Raw genomic sequence first — 18,804 nt, 5'->3', positions numbered from 1 at the left:
TCATGTAGCTGCTTATGTCTTTAATCCTGCCTTTCTTTATGATAAAGAAAACTTTCTCAAAAGCCAGAGGTTATGCAAGGATATCTTACTGTTATAGATAAGAAAGTCTCTTTTAATAAGACCAAGTTTTTGTAAGAAGGCACATAATATCAGGAAAAGAGTGGTAGCTTTAGTCATCCATTGGCTATTTAATCTGCAAAATCAATGCGACCTGGTAAAGTAAAGATTTATATATTTATCTTTCATATTTATTATCTTGCAGCTTTATTTGTAAAATCTCTTCCACTAACTTTATCTTTAATATGGTAGATGAATGGTGGCGATATTTTACAAGTAGTTGTCCGAATGTTAAAAACTTAGCCATTAAATTGTTAAGTCAAACTGCATCTTCATCAGGTTGTGAAAGAAATTGGAGTATCTTTGAAAGAATACACTCCAAGAAAAGGAATAGATTAGAGCATCAAAGGTTGAATGATCTTGTATATGTTCATTACAATTTTCGCTTAAAGAATAGGTATATTATTTAAAGCTTTGTGTTTATTTGCATTCATAAAGATTGGATGAATGAATTCTTATAGTTTTCTATTGTCATGTGTATTTTAGAGTTGCTAATAAGAGAAAAGAAACTGATCCTGTTGATTTTGAAAGTATTGATAAAATTGAGTATTGGGTAATGGAAGAAGATGATCCTTCTTTACTTCATGCTGATGAGATAGAAGGAGATCTCCTTATGATGAGCAAACACTACCAAGAGCTATTATTTCGCAACAGGAAGAGGAAGGTTTGAATTTGAAATTTCTTGAGAGCTTTATTACATGCTTCACTTTTATTATATTGCTCTTAAGAATGCTTTAATCTAGTTTGATTACTTTGATGCATTTTTTTATGAAGATGATCAACAAAGAGTGAATGTGGTAGAGGGAAAAGGGATTGATTTAGGATCATTTGCTCAGGAAGATGATGATAGTTACAACGCAGATGCTGATGCTTTCGAGCCTAACCATGCCTGGATTAATCAAGTGGATTGACAAAGATCTGCCAATATCTTTGGCAAGTAATGAAATTATTAGTTATCTTATAATGTTTGGCTTGTGAATTGTAGATTGTTGTACTTGTGAACTTGTTGCATTATGTTAATGACTTGACCAGAACATATTATGGTGTTTTTGTTGTATTAATGACTTAGGTGTTTTGAAAGACTTAGGTGGTGGTATATTTTTGCTAGCTTGTTATATTAAAGACTTGGGTGGTATTTTAAATATATATATATATATATGTTATTTTTTATTTAATTATTAGGTTGCCGGTCCGACCGTCGGTCCGACCAGTTGAACTATGAGACCCGTGACTGCTGACATTTCTGGTTCGCTGTCTGGTCTGGGTTTTAAAACATTGGTTGGTACTACTCCCATCATGTCTTGAGCTTGAATCTCAGAATGCTGATGTTTTATTTTTTTCCTGCCTTTTGCCTTATGAAATTACAAAATAGCCCTTCCTCTAAATCTGATAAAAATCTTCACCTTTCTTTTTGATTCTTCTAGAGTTCACCGATAGAGAAGAAGTTCTGACTAACTCTCAACTCTATCAATTTGTCCATCCCCTCCAACGTTCCAGTGTTGCTGGCGTGGGTCTCAACTCACCGTGAGTTTGCTGTTGTTTTCTTCTTCTTCTGCTTTTTTCTTGTTTCTATTCTGTTTCTTTTCTGATTTCTGTTACCGTTGATCGCTGATGTGAAGGCCACGGGTGGTCTGTGTGAGAAGCAAAAAAGTTTGGTGCTCAAGGTTTTTGAACTTTCAACTGTCCTCTCCCTTTCTGAAATAGCTCGTCACTATCGTGGGGAGAGCTTCATCTGTTGCTTGAGCATCTTCTTTTCTAATCCTCTTCTCAGTTTGGCTACACTTCGGCTACCTCATCCTACTCCTTTTTTTTGTTCTGTTCTGCTGGGTTTAGGTGAGAAGATTCAAAACTTTTCATTGTTGGTTCTGCTGTGAGTGTAAGTGTGCTCTGTTGTTGTTGCGCGTGAGATTACAGTTTTTTTGTGCCTTACTGTTGCCGTACTGTTGTAGAGGGGAGGAAATTCAAATTTTTGATCTAAAAATTATCTTAAAAGTTGATAATGATATACATATGGGTTAATTTTGAGTTAAATTTATTTTGTTTAAATTGGTTGATAATGAAGAATTGGTTAGGATTATGTTAGAAGAAATGAGATATGAAGCTTGAGGAATGGTGATTATAAGATGGTTATTGAAGTGCTTATTAGCTGAAATTGAATTTGATTTTTGAGTATTTATGGAGATTCATTAGTTATTGTGGGAAGTATGAAATTTAATTCGAATGTTGTAAAGGATATTTGTCTATGGAATTTATAATGTGATTTTTTTGAATTTTGAAGATGGATAGTTGTTGAGAAAATATTGAATGCTAACATTTTTATGAGGAGATTGAAAATAATTTATGTTTGGTGCCTTGACCAAATACTAGTGAGGATTTAAAAAAAATTCAAATGTATTATAGTTTAATATTGGTGATGAGTGAGCTTGGAAAAAGGAATTATTGTATTGGTTGAGAGTTAAATAAAATTTTAATATGATTTATATGGAGTTTGGAAGGGGAGAAATTTAATTAAAGATGAGAGGAGAAATTTGAATTTTGAAAATTTTAGATATTTAATTTATTTTTAATAGTCTTTTACTAAAATATTTTTCTCTTATGAATTATATTAGTTTTAGAAATTATGAAATATTGATGAAGGATACTTAAATTATGATATGTGTATTTATTTATTTATTTTCAAGAAATATGTTTCCAAGATTGATAAAGGCATTTTGTTTATTAAACTCTGGAATTTCTTGGTTACTTAATTAGTGCAAGTTTTTACTTTAGCTATGAAGTATTATTTTGGCAAATTTTAAGATTTGAAATGATTCAGGTGAGTTTGGCATTGAGAACAAAAATTTTATTGCAGAAATAATTATTTTTCTCGCATGTTTGAAATGTGATTTTTAAGAGGACTCAAAATAGAACACTGCTGCTAGCGGCAGTTCTGTTAGCCTGTAGCGCTGTGGTTAATAACTAGTTAGTTTGTTTCGTAGGCTTTGTTCGCACGTTTGTTATTCGTGGGCTTTCTACCCGCGTTTGATTTCGTGGCCTTAAGCCGCGTTTGGTTAGCCTTACCCTCGTGGACTATGTGTGCACGTTTGTTTCGTAACTTCGGCTGTGTTTGGTTATTTATCCTCATGGGCTGTGTGTCCATGTTTGTTTTCGTGGCATAAACTGCGTTTGGTTATTTACTCTCGTGGACTATGTGTCCATGTTTGTTACCTGTTCTGTAAGTCCTTAAAAATTTGAATTTTGGTTAACTTGACATTCGAAATTCCAATGATTCAATTATCAAGTGCACTATTTTGATTTGTGTACGAGTAATTTGTTTTCTTTAACCAAGATAAAATAAAGTATTTTCAATTCACTCTCATTTGATGGTTATGATTATGATTTACAGATTTATGAAGTTATTATGTTGAATTATCATCTTTTCAATTATTTTACATGATTATTTGAGTTTATTATTTTAATTTTTTTAAATTATGTTTTGAGGATGCTATTCACTGAAAAATTTAATTTGGTCTTAAATTCATTAACTGACGCTGATCCTACTGCCGACCTCAAAAGGACAATACAGCTATATTGGGTGAAAATTATCTTTGATATTGTTACCTTTGATGTAAATATTTAAGTTTTATGTATTTTAATTTAGAGGAAGGATTAATTGCTCCACATAAATTGTTGTTAGGATTTTATTTTGATTATATATTGTTATTGGCTGGAAGGAGCTAAGCTCCTAATTGGTATTGTATTCTGTGAATTTTTTTTTTAAATTTTCGGGAGATCTTATTTATAAGGGAGGTTCTGTCGAAATTTCTACGAAAACGTTGAAGTCTTCTTGTGATAATTAATATTAAAAGTGTTAGAATTTATATATAATTTGATTATTATTTTTAAACGGAATGAATTTTTATTTTAAGGCTTACAGGAATGTATCATATAGTTCGCACGCATGTCAGTCATCTTTTATTTTCGAGGCGTGACAAAAGTGTTTTTTTAGTACATTGTGAAGATCAGACTTGAACCTTTAACTTAGTTTTTTATTGTTGGGAGTTCTAACTAAAGTTTCCCAAACTATTTTAAAAATAGTGAAAAATAATTATTTTGATATAATATTATTTCATAATAATCAAAATAAAATGAATATCATACCAACTACCAAGAGAAAGACTTTGGCTTTAGTCATTGCATGGAACTGGTTTCCCTACTTATCACAATTGTGGTCATCTATGTAATGAAATTTGGATCATCCAAATTTCAAGTATTGTTATATATTATATTTATTAAAATAAAAATCTACAGACATTATAAAATAATTTTAATAAAATTTTTTATTTTTAATATGGTCTAGATTTAATTTAGAAGGTTCAATTTAATATTATAATTTTTATAATTGATATATATTGATTATTTAGATGTATTCTGCACAGTCCAAATTAATGTTAGAATAAATCTGGATTGTGTCAGAAATCTGGATTATACACAGTATATTTAGATAGTCAATATATAACAATTATAAAAATTTTAATATTAAATTAAACTCTTTAAATTAAATCTAGATCAAATTAAAATAAAAAGATTATTAAAATTATTTTATAATTTTTATAAATTTTTATTTTAATAAATATAAAATAAAAATATATAAAAATATTTTAAATTTGCAGGACAGGGATGGGTAGGGAATTTGGGTCCGTCGTTGCATGGCGATAAACTTTGTGCGGAAAGATTTTGGAAAAGACAGTTACTATTTTTTATTTTAAATCAGAAGGCAACTAGAAAAGTGACCACAACTTGAAAGGAAAAAAACAAAGGAGCCACCGATTGTTGCCATGACAAAATTTGGCTTTTTTCTTCAAACTTTCCATGACGGCGCAATGGACTGAGGCGATACTTCTGTTCCATATACTAATTTAACTACAAATAAAACAATATGTGGCCTCCACCATTGAAGTCGGACTATAATATCATAAACAAATATGAATGTTTCCACTAGTTGCAAGCCAATTCCCTTACAAAGGGCTCTCTCAAAGTAGCCTAGCTTGTGTTTCTCAATCAATCAAATGAAGCCTTCATCTGTCATGTTTCTCCCCATTTTGCCTATATGCCTTCGCTTGTTTCTCTTCTTTGCTTTCATCATTCCTCCTTGCAAAGCTATTTCTTCATTGGGAAATGACACTGACCACCTGTCTTTACTCAAATTCAAGGAATCAATATCTGACGATCCACACCATATCTTGGACTCTTGGAATGCAACTGCACACTTCTACAACTGGCACGGAGTCACTTGTGGCCACAAGCATCATAGAGTTATAGAGCTGCGGTTAAATGGATATGGCTTGCGTGGATCTATAACTCCCCATATTGGTAATCTCTCCTTCCTAAGAGTCATTGTTCTTGACAACAATATGTTTCACGGAGAAATCCCATAAGAATTAGGTTGTTTGTTTCGGTTGCAAACACTTTTCATTAGCAACAATACACTAAGTGAGAAATTTCCTATCAACATCACAAATTGCTCTTAGCTCAGGAACTTATCATTTGGTGGAAATAATCTAACTGGCAAGATACCGATGGAGATCAGCTATCTCCATAAGCTTGAAAGATTACTTCTTCCTAAAAACAACTTAAGTGGGAAAATCCCAATGTCCATGTAGAATCTTTCTTCCCTTGCTTTTCTTTCATTGGCCGGTAATAACCTGGAAGGGAGTATCCTTGAAGAAATAGGCATTCTACAAAAGTTGAGATTTTTTACTGTAGGCGACAACAAGCTTTCTGGTGCAATTCCTTCTTCTCTTTACAACTTGTCATCTCTCTATCTACTTGGAGTTTTTTAAATCAAATTAATTGCTCTCTCCCAGCCAACATGTTCATCAACCTCCCAAATCTCCAATACATGGGTCTTAAAGGCAATCAATTCTCAGGTCTTGTCCCAACATCCATTGTAAATGCAACAACGCTTGCACAAATCTCTATAGGAGGAAATAACTTTGTAGGGCAAATTCCAAATCTTGGAAAGTTGCGCGACTCTACTTTCTAGAGTTCGCTTATAATAGTATGGGAAGTAATTCTTCTAAAGACAAGGAGTTTCTAACTTCTTTGAGAAACTGCAGCAAGTTGAACGTGCTAGCATTCTCGCAAAATAACTTTGGGGGCTATTTACCAAATACCATAGGTAATTTGTCTACTCAACTCACATCACTTTATCTTTCGTATAATCAAATATCTGGCAAAATTCCTGCGGTATTTGGAAACCTCATTAACCTGACGTTCCTAGAAATGGACATGAATTATTTCACTGGCATCATCCCAATCACTTTCGGGGAGTTTCAATAAATGCAATACTTGTCTTTGAGTGGAAATCAATTTTCTGGAGAAATAACACACTTCATAGGCAATCTCACTTGGCTATTTCACCTAGATTTGTCACATAATGAGTTAGAAGGCCAAGTTCCTCCAAGTATTGGGAATTGTGAAAGTTTACAATATCTTGATATGTCACAAAACAATTTTAATAGAGCTATACCAGTCCAGATGATGAGCCTTTCATCTTTATCAATTACTGAACTTGTCATACAATTCTTTTAGTGATGATCTCCCTGAGGAGGTAGGGAAGTTAAAAATATTGGTCAATTGGATGTCTCACACAATCGTCTGTATGGAAATATTCCTCAATCCATTGGAGATTGCCAAAGCCTAGAGTATCTCTTGTTGCAAGGGAATTTCTTTCAAGAAAGGATCCCCTTATCTTTGGCTTCATTAAAAGGTCTCAGATATCTAGACTTGTCACAGAATAACTTGTCTGGATCAATTCCAAAAGGCATACAGGATATTACTTATTTGACGTACCTAAATGTTTCCTTCAACATGCTTGAAGGGGAGGTACCAAATGAAGGTGTCTTTGGCAATGCAAGTGCAATAACACTTATGGGAAATAATAAGTTTTGTGGAGGCATTTCAAAGCTAGGACTCCCACCTTGCCCTCTCGAATTTGTGGGAGAAAGAAAACATCCTAATTTCAAGATGATAGTATCTGTATGTGGTGTGACTGCATTTCTTCTTCTATTATCTATTGTTGCCATTTATCATCTTAGGAAAAGAAGCAACAAATATTCTTCAGATTCACCATCAATTGACATGCTTTCAAAAGTATCATATCAAAAGTTACACAATGCTACTGATGGGTTCTCTATCAACCATTTGATAGCATCTGGGAGTGTAGGCTCTGTATATAAGTGCCGATTGGAATCTGAAGAAGTTGCAATAAAGGTAATCAACCTTCAAATCAGGGGAGCCTAGAAGAGTTTTGTGGCCGAATGTAATGCACTTAAAAATACAAGGCATCGAAATCTGGTAAAGATTTTAACATGTTGCTCCAGCATTGATTACAAGGGACTAGAATTCAAAGCTCTAGTCTATGAGTATATGGTGAATGGAAGCTTGGAAATCCTAATAATACAGAAAATGCAGAGTATAATCCAAGAAATTTGCTCCTTGATCAAATATTGAATGTTTTTGTTGATGTTTCTTCTGCTTTACACTGTCTTCACTATGAATGTGAGCAACCTCTTGTTCATTGTGATATAAAGCCAAGTAATATCCTTCTTGATGGCAGCATGGTTGCTCATTTGAATGATTTTGGAATAGCAAGACTACTCTCAATTGTTGAAGGCAATTCTAATAAGCAAAGCAGCACGATTGGAATCAAGGGTACATTTGGCTATCTTCCTCCAGGTGCCATTTAATAATTTTTTGGCCTTGAAAGTTGAAAAATGCAATTTTTTTAAAAAGGCTTTTCCTTTTAAATTTATATTTATATTTGATGATTTTACATGAGAAATAACAAACTTACACTACTGCAGAATATGGAATGGGTTTCGAGGTATCAAGACAGGGTGACATGTACAGTTTTGGCATTCTTGTTTTAGAGATGCTTACAGGTAGAAGACCCATGGAAAATATGTTTAAAGATGGTCAAAATATCCATGAATACGTGAAAAGGGCATTTCCTGATAAGCTTTTGCAGATTGTGAACCCTACTATTTTCTCCAGAGAATTAGAACATGAAGCGGTAACATCACGAGAATCATTAGAGAACATAACAATGATCCATCCAAATGTAGAGAAATGCTTAATTTCTTTATTTAGGATTGGACTTGTTTGTTCAATGGAATCGCCACATGAAAGGATGAGTGGGATGGATGTCATCAAGGAACTAAGTCTAATCAGAAGAAATTATTTTCCTTCTGGAGAGAATAATAGAGGCTAAAAGATTGCATAATGAAGGATGGTAATTGTCCACGTGGCCATAATCAGTTTGTGCGTGATTTAGATGTTTCATCATCATCACTTAAATTTTTATGCCTTTGAATTTGTAATCGCCCTTACATTCAAACTTCTGGAGTTCCTTGAATTTGCTCAAGTTGTTTTTCTAGTATACATTTATATTATATTGGCGTCCTGAGTAATTCCATCTTTTCTTAAAGCATGAGGATTTTTTTCTTCAAAATTTAGGTTTTTGGAACTCATAACATACCTTTTTATTAGTTTTGTTGGGGGACAACCTTTTTATAAGTTTATTCAAATGTTCAAAATTACAATTGTTTGTGTCTATTATGCATCTAAACTTAGCTTTTGGGAATGGTTAATAATTATAATTTTTTATTGCAACATCTTTTTGAGAAATGTAGAGTATGTCATATTTATGAATTAATATAATGGAAATTCATTCTATAAAAAAATAATTTTTTAGAAAATTTCTCCTCGGTAATTCTCTCGGAACTGCCGTGAACTGGTTCAAACCACAGAAGCGAGAGCTAGCCTGTAGTTGATAGTGGGAGGATATGACAACAAAAGTCTGACATTCCACATTATAAAATGATAACGGGCTCATGATTTTCATCAGCCTCAATTTAATCTAGAAAGTATCTATACCAATATACCACACTTGAAATCAACTTCAAAGTACGTTTCATTATATATTATCCATATGCGACGTGGGTACAAACAATTAATCTTGTTGGGGGTTTGACTGTGGAGTTGGATTGGACATAAATTAACGGATATCTGGACAAGAGTTTTATTATGCATATTTAAAAAAAAGTATTATGCGATGCACCTACCGAATTGGATTGAACATCACATAAGTTTCACTGTGTATATTCATTAGGTTCATCACATAATAATACTCGTCCTGCTGGACAGACGTGCATGCATGTGTTCTACATAAAGGCGTATAGCTGCAAAGGTTGTTTAAGCTCCTCATCATCCTTATAAAAAATATGGCTCTCAGAGATGCAATGTCTCGTCTTTTTTTTCTGCTCTCACTCATCAGCTTCGTTGCAATAGCCATATCTGTAACTGTAAGTTGCTTTCTTCTCTTGATCCAATATTAGTTTGGTTTCACCCATGGGTTGCAAGCTTTCATCTACTTAGTATTGTGTTACATGTCTGATTCTAGATGTTGATCGAAATGGGATTGCATGCGGGAGCAATTCCAATACGTTGTGAGAGTTCAGACAGGAGATCGCGATGATGCAGGAAGAGAAGCCATTACCCTCAAGCTAATGGTGAATGGAAGCCCGATTTTCACAAAAACATCTAATGTCTGTGTCAAGCCCTAAAAATAGAGGGTGACCACTCACACATCCCTTTAAACTAATAAATTTTTATAAAAGAAAAAAATAATCAAATCACTTTTACTTTAAGCTAATTGTTAAAAAATATATTTACATTAAAAGCAACAGTACCAATCAAAAATTTTCATCCACTGCAGCTGGTTTGCCCTTCAGAGGTCAAGGGAATCAGCGTCAGTTAACAAATTTGAGATCAAAATAAGTTTTTTAGTGAATAGTATTTCTCTGGTAAAATTCTTAAAATTTAAAATAAACAAACTCTAATAATGGTGCTAACTAATTAAAATAATTCCTCAAAATTTTATAAACCTGTAAGTTATAACCATAATAGTAAAATATGAGTAAGTTGAAAAAAATTTATACTATAATGCTTAAAGAAAACAGTTTACTCACATATAATTCAAAGTGGTAAAATTGTTAGCTAAAATCATGTAAATTTTGAAAACACTTTAATCAACATTTTAAATTTTGAGAACTCAACAGAACAGATTACAAACATGAACACATAGTCCACGAGGGTAAGTAACCAAACGTGACTTATGCCACAAAAACAAATGTGAACACATCAGTCCATGAGGGTAAATAACCAAACGTAGCCAAAGCTATGAAACAAACGTGGACATACTGTCCACGAGGGTAAGTAACCAAATGCGGCTTAGATCACGGAATCAAACACAGGTACAAAGCCCACGAATACCAAATGTGAGAGCAAAGCTCATGAAATAAACTAGCTAATGTTAACCACAGCGCACTACGGGCTAACGAAACTGTCATTAGCAACAGTGTTCTGTTTAGAATCCTTTAAAAACTATGTTTCAAACCTGCAAGAAAAATAATTATTGCTATAATAAAATTTTCATTCTCAATGTCAAACTTGCATGAGTTGTTTCAAATCTTAAATTTTGTAAAAACTATACTTTATAGCTATTACACCAAACTTACAGTACTTGAGTAGTCAATACATTTCAAAACTTAACAATCATACATGAGTGCTTTTATCAACCTTGGGAATACACTTTTTGATAATAAATAAATTCACATATCATAATTCATTTGTCCTTTACCAATATTTCATAATTTTCAAAATTAATATAATTCATAAAAATAAAATGGTTCAATAAAAGTCTATGACAATAAAATAAATTAAAGGGAATGCTATTCACTTATTTGTTGAAATTCCAGATTCTCACAATATTTTTTCTTCAATTTCTGTTAGGATCCTCATCTTCCACACATCTTATAAGTATATTATTAAACAAAATTTAACAAATCGTCTTTACTTTATAAAGACTTCCTTCTACTTTTCCTATATCAATCATTATCACTTAAAATTCAAAACCAAAATTTATGCTTTAAAATTATTTCACACATTTCGGTAGACATCTTAATGAAGCCAATATTCAAGTAATTATCAAAGCTATTCTCTTCCAATTTAACCTCAATAAATTCTTTGCATCAACTATTTCAAATAAAATTAATTTAACTCCAAAATTATGACCCATATATATATCACTACCAAGTCTTAAGTCATGTTTCAGCTCAAATTTGAACCTTCTTCTTACAACATACAGCAGCAACAAGGTTATATCAAAGAACTCTATAATTTCAGCCATCAACTCACACTCCCTCTCATACGGCTCAACAAAGGAAGAGTGCTCAAAAATCCTCACCTTAATCACCAATAACAGCGAAAGAGGGAGAGATCAAGAGATTGCCAACCAAACAGGGAGAGAAGATGGAATCTCCAGCTGAGCAAGGAACAGTGAAAGATGCAGCACCGTTCAAGAGAAAGGAAAAAAAACCAGAATCAGTGTTGCTTCAGCTTCTTCCACCCGTTAGCAATGCTTGGACAGAGTTTACAGGAACAGAGTAACAGCGAGAATCGAGTAGAGAGAAGAAGCATTATAACCAAGAACATAATAGAAATAAAACTCGACAGCAGCACAAGCAAAATGATTCCCATAATCTATACCTCAACCCAGTGAAACACTGAGCTCGTACAAGGAAGAAGGAAGAGATTTTTGTTTGACTTCCAACAACAGAAAACGAGCTCTCACTCCAGCCAGCTATGACAGATCGGCAATCAAAGCTCACGCCGGTGATGGCTGAAAACAAAAAGGAAGGAATCGGAGACGCAGAGGAAGAGTGAAGGAATGAAGCATGAGGCAGAGCACTTCTCTCTCTGGACAAATCTTGAACAATCGAAGAAAAGGGACGAGAAGCCTTATTAGATTGAAAAGGGGCAATTTGGTAATTTCAAAAAACAAAAACAAAGTAAAATCCCCTTTTTGGGTCTTAGTCAAATTCGAATTTGAAACCTGATGATTGGATTGCATGCTCCTTCCACTACACCAACACTTCTTCTTATCATAATGATCCCAAAATTAATATAACTATAATTAATACACCTTATTATATATTTAATATAATTTTTTAATTTTTTTCACAAAACTTTATAGGTTATTACAGTCTGTCTATTTTTTATTTTTTCATTTCAAAGGTTCTTTTGCAAAAGCTCTAATTTTTTCTTCTCATACAGATGTTACCTTGAAATTCTCCCAAAAACAAATTTAAAATTTGGAAGGTGTTATCCAAAGAGAACTTAAAATTGACTAGAAAACGAAATGGGATTTTAGTAAAGTTAATTATAGAGCCTACTTAGATTAGATGGGAGATTGCATAAAATAGGTTTAAAATCAAGTTTTGAGGGATTTGGGATGTTCAGCCGCTGTTGATTTTATATCTTTCTGAGTACTGCACATGGTTATGGTTGATTTTTAATCAATTTTTTTTATTTTATGACATATTTAATTAGTTAACTTCCATTTGTTAGTTTTAGTGAAGTAATTGAAAGTTCTTTATAACAGGGAAAAGAGAAAATACATATCAATTTCTCGCTTATTAAGAATGGCATTATTAGGAACTACCGTTTTTTTTGTAAGCTAATAGGGGTATCAAATCATTTAGCAATTGATAAAAAATATTTTTTCTTAAAAGTATTATTTCCTTTTAAAAATAAATCGATCTAAGAGTACTACCAGAATGTTAAGAATGTTAAATGCTGACAAAAAAAAAATACGCAAATAGTAAGATTAATTATATTTTTTGGTTATCCGCATATCCTTTTAATATTAGAGGTAATCATGATTTAGTTATGGTCGGATACTAAATGTGGACATTTCTCTTAAAGGAGATTCAAACTTTGACTCGCCACTTGTGAGGGATCCAAGATTGATTATATTAATCACATTACTAAACTACTTAAAAAACTATGATTACATCAATGTAGTTGGGTCTAGCGGAATCAACTAGTTTTTTATAATATGGTGAATTAATGTTTGAATTCTTGTTAAAAAAGATGTCCATACATAATAATGCTTGATAGTATTTTAAATATGATTATATCTAATAAGAAGATATCTGTAAATGTAAAAAAAAAAAAAAAACCTATGATCACATTAAATCTATCATCTCCCATATCAAACCATTAAAGCCTGTTTGCTTCATTTTTTTTTTGGAAAAAGGATTTCTTGAAATTTTGAGATATTTATTTAATTTTTAAAATATTAAGGATAAAAATATGATTATTTGAGGAACTATTTTAAAAAACTTCTGAATTCTGATCTTTTTAAAAAATGACTTCAGTATTGGACAGAGTCACCTAGCGCAATCACTATTTTTAATAGGGACTTGATCAAAAAAGTCTTTACGTAATAATTTTAGTAGGAAATGGTCACAGTCATCGTAAGTGCTCAAAATAGACATTTTCAATTGAATGTCTTCGTATCACCAACAAGTATATACCATGTTAATATTTTTCTTTTCAAATCACTGTTACTTCGTTTGCAAAATCTTTTATTTATTATGAGTATTTTTTTTTTCATTTCATTCTCTTCACACAACTTGATCAATTCATCACTATATTCTTTTTTTTCTAATAAAAACTTATATACTCCTTATTTTTTATTTAAATTAAGTTGTTTTTAAACTTAAATATGTTTTCCATGCATATCATAAAGTGTAAGATGATCATATTATTCATGACTAATGTTACATCTAGAAACTTCATGCTTGGAGTAATACTCTAACGCACAGGTCCACATGCGTGTGTGCAAAGAATGGAGAAATGGTTAGTTATTAAGTCATAATAATATTAAAAAAATATGTTCTATCAAAATATATTAAAAATATGTAGGAATATATTAGATTAGAAATCGAGTGGAATTGGTTAGAACAATTAATATACACTGTAAATATAATATTAAAAGAAAAAGGAAATGTCACTGGCTTGGAATGACAGTGACCAATTTACAACGACCTCACTGCCGGAGCCAGTACTCGTTATTTTCATCATCTAATATTGTGAAACGTACAATTTAATTATTTGAATTTGTCAAAAGTTTGAGCTTCTTTTAGAAATTGAAGTATCATTATCATGTGGAGGAAACAAGTAGTAGACGAGACTTGTTAAATCATAATTAAAAGGAAAAATTATAAACAGGTGCCAAATAAAGAAATTAATTATTTCAGTCCATTTATAAACTTCTATTACATGTTAAATTTCAGTTTTTATAGGTGGATGAGACTTATGAGTAAATAATTTTTTTTATCTAGGACCTATGTGTAATTCTCCCAAGTTAGAGTGTGTTTGGCTCAATTATGATAGCATTTGGAAATTAAACATGTTTGCTCGACAAATTGTTGCTTTTGGGTGAATAATATTCGGAACCACAAATTCAACGTAGTTCCAAGCACACAATGAAATAGCCCCAAGCACGATAGGATCTCGATCTTGTAATAAGGATTGAATGAACATGCCTGTCAAGTGAGACTTTAGATGACACTGATTAGGGTGACATTAGAGAGAAAATTAAACCTACCCAAATGGGTAAGATAAGAGTCTTTCTGGTCTTCTTACCTTTGATCATTAATGCCAACCTCTATAGTGGCGAATGTTGAGATTATATTTGATATAAAAAATATGAACTAAATTATAAAAGAAAAACTATTATCTCTCTCTCTCTCTAAATAGAAAATAATGTGGCCTCCATTATTTAAGTCCGACTAAAATTAGAGAACAACTGTGTGCTTCCACTTAGTTCCATACCACTTAACTTACAAAGACCACTCAACGCGGAGCCTCGTGTTTCTCAACAAAATGAAACCTTTTCCGGTTTGGTCCCAAACCTTCACTTGCTTCTTTTCTTTACTTTGATCTTTCAATCTTGCAGAGGAGCTGCTTCATCACCATCATTGGGAAACAAAACTGATCACTTGTCCTTGCTCAAATTCAAGGAATCAATATCCGAAGATCCCTATCATATCTTGGACTCTTGGAATGCTTCAACACACTTCTGCAACTGGCATGGAATCACTTGCGGCCACAAGCATCACAGAGTTACTCGGTTGGTGTTAGAAGATTATCAATTGTCTGGTACTTTATCACCCTTCATTGGCAATCTCTCCTTCATCAGATACATCTCTCTTGGTGCCAATAAGTTTCATGGAGAGATCCCACAAGAATTCGGTCACTTGTTTCGATTGCAGGAACTTTATCTGGAAAATAATACGTTGACAGGAGAATTTCCTGTTAACGTCACAAGTTGCTCTAACCTCAGGTACTTCTCATTTGGAGGGAATCATCTCATTGGCAAAATACCAATGGAGATTGACTCTCTCCAAAAGCTTGAAGAAATATATCTACCTGTAAACAATTTCACGGGTGAAATCCCAATTTCCATAGGGAATATTTCTTCCCTTCGTCTTCTTTCTCTGGGTCGGAATAACTTGGAGGGGACTGTACCTGAAACATTAGGCCACCTGCAAAAATTGGGAACAATTGCTATAGGTTCCAACAAGCTTTCTGGTACAATTCCCTCTTCTATTTACAATTTGTCAAGTCTTACTTGGCTTGGGGTTGCAAATAATCAACTTAATGGGTCTCTCCCAGTCAATATGTTTCTCACCCCTCCCTAATCTCCAGTTAGTGGAAGTTGATATGAATCAATTTTCAGGCCCTATCCCAACTTCCCTAGTCAATGCTTCTAGACTTGTACGGCTTGCATTGGCGGCTAATCATTTGACTGGGCTTGTTCCAGATCTGGGAAAGTCGCATGATCTTTCAGTACTAAACATTGGTCATAATGATCTGGGAAGTAATTCTGCGAAAGACTTGGAATTCTTGAAATCTTTGATCAATTGTAGTAAGTTGAAAGCAATTGAATTGAGTTCCAGCAATTTTGGAGGCCATCTACCAAATTTCATTGGCAATTTGTCCACCCATTTGAAAGGACTCTATTTATCAGACAATCAAATCTCTGGTGAAATTCCTGAAGCGTTGGGAAATCTTGTCAACTTATGGGTAATAGATATGGACAATAATCATTTAACCAACACGATCCCAACTACTTTTGGGAAGCTTCAAAAGATGCAAGCATTATATTTAGTAGGGAATAGGTTGTCAGGAGAAATAACACCTTTTATAGGCAACCTCAGTCAGTTGTTTGATCTAGATTTGTCAGGTAATATGCTAGAAGGACCAATTCCTCCAAGCATTAGAAATTGCCAAAAATTGCAGAAGCTTGACCTGTCACGAAACAAGTTTAGTAACACCATGCCTGTAGAGATATTTGATCTTCCATCTTTATCGATCTTGCTGAACTTGTCTCATAACTCGTTTAGTGGTAAGCTCCCTAAGGAAGTAGGAAAGTTAAAAAATATTGATGAACTGGATTTTTCCCATAATCATTTGCCTGGAAATATTCCAGAAACGATAGGAGATTGCAAGAGCTTGGAGTACCTTTTTTTACAGGGGAACTTCTTCCAAGAAATCATCCCTTTATCTTTGGCTTCGTTAAAAGGTCTACGATACTTAGACCTGTCAGAAAATAACTTGTCTGGTTCAGTTCCAAAGGAATTGCAGGATATTTCCGTTTTAGAATACCTGAATGTTTCTTTTAACATGTTGGATGGTGAAGTGCCAAAAAGAGGTGTCTTTAGCAATGCAAGTGCAATATCATTGACTGGGAATAGTGAGCTTTGTGGAGGAATTCCAGATCTAAAACTACCACCATGTCTTGTTAAAGTTACGGGAGAAAGAAAACATCATACTTCTGGGTTGGTCGCAGCAATATGTTGTGTGGTGGCTTTTCTTTTGATACTGTCTTCCATTCTTGCTATTTATTATTATAAGAGGAAAAGAAGCAAGAAATATCCCTCCAATTCACCGGCAATTGACATGCTTCCCAAAGTGTCATTTCAAAGTTTACACAATGCAACGAATGGGTTCTCAGCCAACAACATGATTGGATTTGGGAGATTTGGCTCTGTATATAAGGGAAGTCTTGAGTCTCATGATGTTGTCGCAATAAAGGTCCTCAACCTTCAAATTAAGGGAGCTGACAAGAGTTTCGTGGCTGAATGTAACTCGCTCAAAATAGAAAGACATCGAAATATGGTGAAAATTGTTACATGTTGCTCCAGCATAGATTTCAAGGGTCATGAATTTAAAGCTCTGGTTTATGAGTACATGGTGAATGGAAGCTTGGAAAATTGGTTGCATCCAGGTGCCAAAGATCAAGTTCATCCAAGAATTTTGATCCTCGATCAAATCATAAATATTTTACTCGATGTTGCGTCTGCATTACAATACCTTCACCATGAATGTGAGCAACCTCTTGTTCATTGTGATTTGAAGCCAAGCAATGTCCTTCTTGATGGCGACATGGTTGCTCATTTGAGTGATTTTGGATTGGCCAGGATATTCTCAACTATTGAGGAAAAAAATTAATAAACAAAGTAGCACAATTGGAATAAGGGCCCATTGGGTTATGTTCCCTCCAGGTATCATATAATATTTTTCATTTTTTTGCTATAAAGTCACATTCATTTAGTTCAAACTTTCGCTTTTCTATTTTATTTTGATGAGTTGCTATGGAACTAACAAAATTATTACCATATTTCAGAATATGGAATGGGTCTCGACGTGTCAATACAAGGTGACATGTATAGTTTTGGCATTCTTATTTTAGAGATGCTAACCAAAAAAAGGCCCACCGCAGATATATGTGAAGACGGTCACAATCCTCATAAATTTGTGGAAATTGCATTTCCAGATAAGCTTTTGGAAGTTGTGACCTAGTATTCTTCCTAGGGAATCTGACATAGAATGCAGATATCAGAAGGCTCATTGGAGGATTTAATACAGGTCCAACCTAATGTGGTGAAATGCCTATGCTCTTTAGTTAGGATTGGACTTGCTTGTTCAGTGGAATCACCACATGAAAGAATAAATGCAGTGGAGGTTGTCAGGGAGTTAATTTCCATCAAGAGTTCTTTTACTTCGCGGTGAGTACAACATAGTATCTAAAATATCACTCATGTTTCTCATGAGATATAACTCATGTTTTCTGTTTTTATTAAGCGTCTGAACTTTTCTTTTGACCAAAACACAGCGTCTAAGCATTTATTTTGTCATTTTGATCTTGCTATTACATTCTATTTCACATCGTCCCTTGTCTGATTCGTACGTACTTGCCATTATATTACGTCTCTAGACATTTGACGAAATGAAGAACCATTTTGTCCCCTTTAATACGATGCTTACATAGTTCGTTCTATACATGTCAACCAATTTTTTCATGTGCAAATAACCCAAATCTGTTTTTAATATAAATATCTGGTGATTGATTATCTTTTTAGTTATTTTTTATATTCTTTTTTTAAACGCGTCTCATTTTTATATTTGCTGTTGCAGGCCATATAAATTGGCGTCTGATCGATCAGCGATAAAAGTCTAATCTTTATTGGGATGAGCCTACCGTTGTTTTCTTGGGCATATATGTGTGCATGTTTTTTATATACTTGGTCTCCATGTGGCTTTAGAAGCTTATAATGAGCAGATCATCAAAATGTGCTTTATGTTTATATTTTTGTTATTTGTGGCTATGTTCACAATTTCCTATCTTATTGTATATGACTGATTTCAGTCTCCATTAACATAATTTAGAAACTATATGAATAAAAAGAGTGTTGTGTTTATATATCTTTTCTAAATTAAAAATGAAAA

General features: G+C 33.2%; 2 protein-coding genes and 2 pseudogenes across 3 annotated transcripts; all 4 read left to right on the top strand.

Moving 5' to 3' along the window:
• The first annotated feature begins 302 nt into the window (after positions 1-302).
• On the top strand, positions 303-1,020 carry LOC129322606 (uncharacterized). The gene is made up of 3 exons (XM_054968898.1): positions 303-514; positions 604-781; positions 892-1,020. Exons 1-3 carry the CDS (start codon positions 303-305, stop codon positions 907-909), a joined length of 408 nt encoding a protein of 135 aa, XP_054824873.1. The 3' UTR covers positions 910-1,020.
• Positions 1,021-1,746: 726 nt separating this feature from the next.
• Positions 1,747-8,552, top strand: LOC129284643 (probable LRR receptor-like serine/threonine-protein kinase At3g47570). 2 transcript variants are annotated; one of them, XM_054920168.1, is made up of 4 exons: positions 1,747-1,950; positions 5,310-5,469; positions 7,718-7,836; positions 7,965-8,552. In XM_054920168.1, the coding sequence occupies exons 3-4, from the start codon at positions 7,719-7,721 to the stop codon at positions 8,369-8,371; spliced, it is 525 nt and encodes a 174-aa protein (XP_054776143.1). In that variant the 5' UTR covers positions 1,747-1,950; positions 5,310-5,469; position 7,718; the 3' UTR covers positions 8,372-8,552. The 2 variants fall into 2 exon arrangements, with proteins under 2 accessions (XP_054776143.1, XP_054776142.1); XM_054920167.1 differs by lacking the exon at positions 1,747-1,950 and having other exon boundaries at positions 5,131-5,469.
• LOC129322605 (putative receptor-like protein kinase At3g47110) lies at positions 5,166-7,711 on the top strand (annotated as a pseudogene).
• Positions 8,553-14,551: 5,999 nt separating the features above from the next.
• On the top strand, positions 14,552-17,877 carry LOC129322604 (probable LRR receptor-like serine/threonine-protein kinase At3g47570; annotated as a pseudogene).
• The last annotated feature ends 927 nt before the right edge of the window (positions 17,878-18,804 follow it).

This window comes from Prosopis cineraria, unplaced genomic scaffold, assembly GCF_029017545.1.
Source record: "Prosopis cineraria cultivar Desert tree isolate PC_DT_omini unplaced genomic scaffold, ASM2901754v1 PC10, whole genome shotgun sequence".
Classification (NCBI taxonomy): domain Eukaryota; kingdom Viridiplantae; phylum Streptophyta; class Magnoliopsida; order Fabales; family Fabaceae; genus Prosopis; species Prosopis cineraria.
This window is presented reverse-complemented; position numbering and strand designations above follow the sequence as displayed.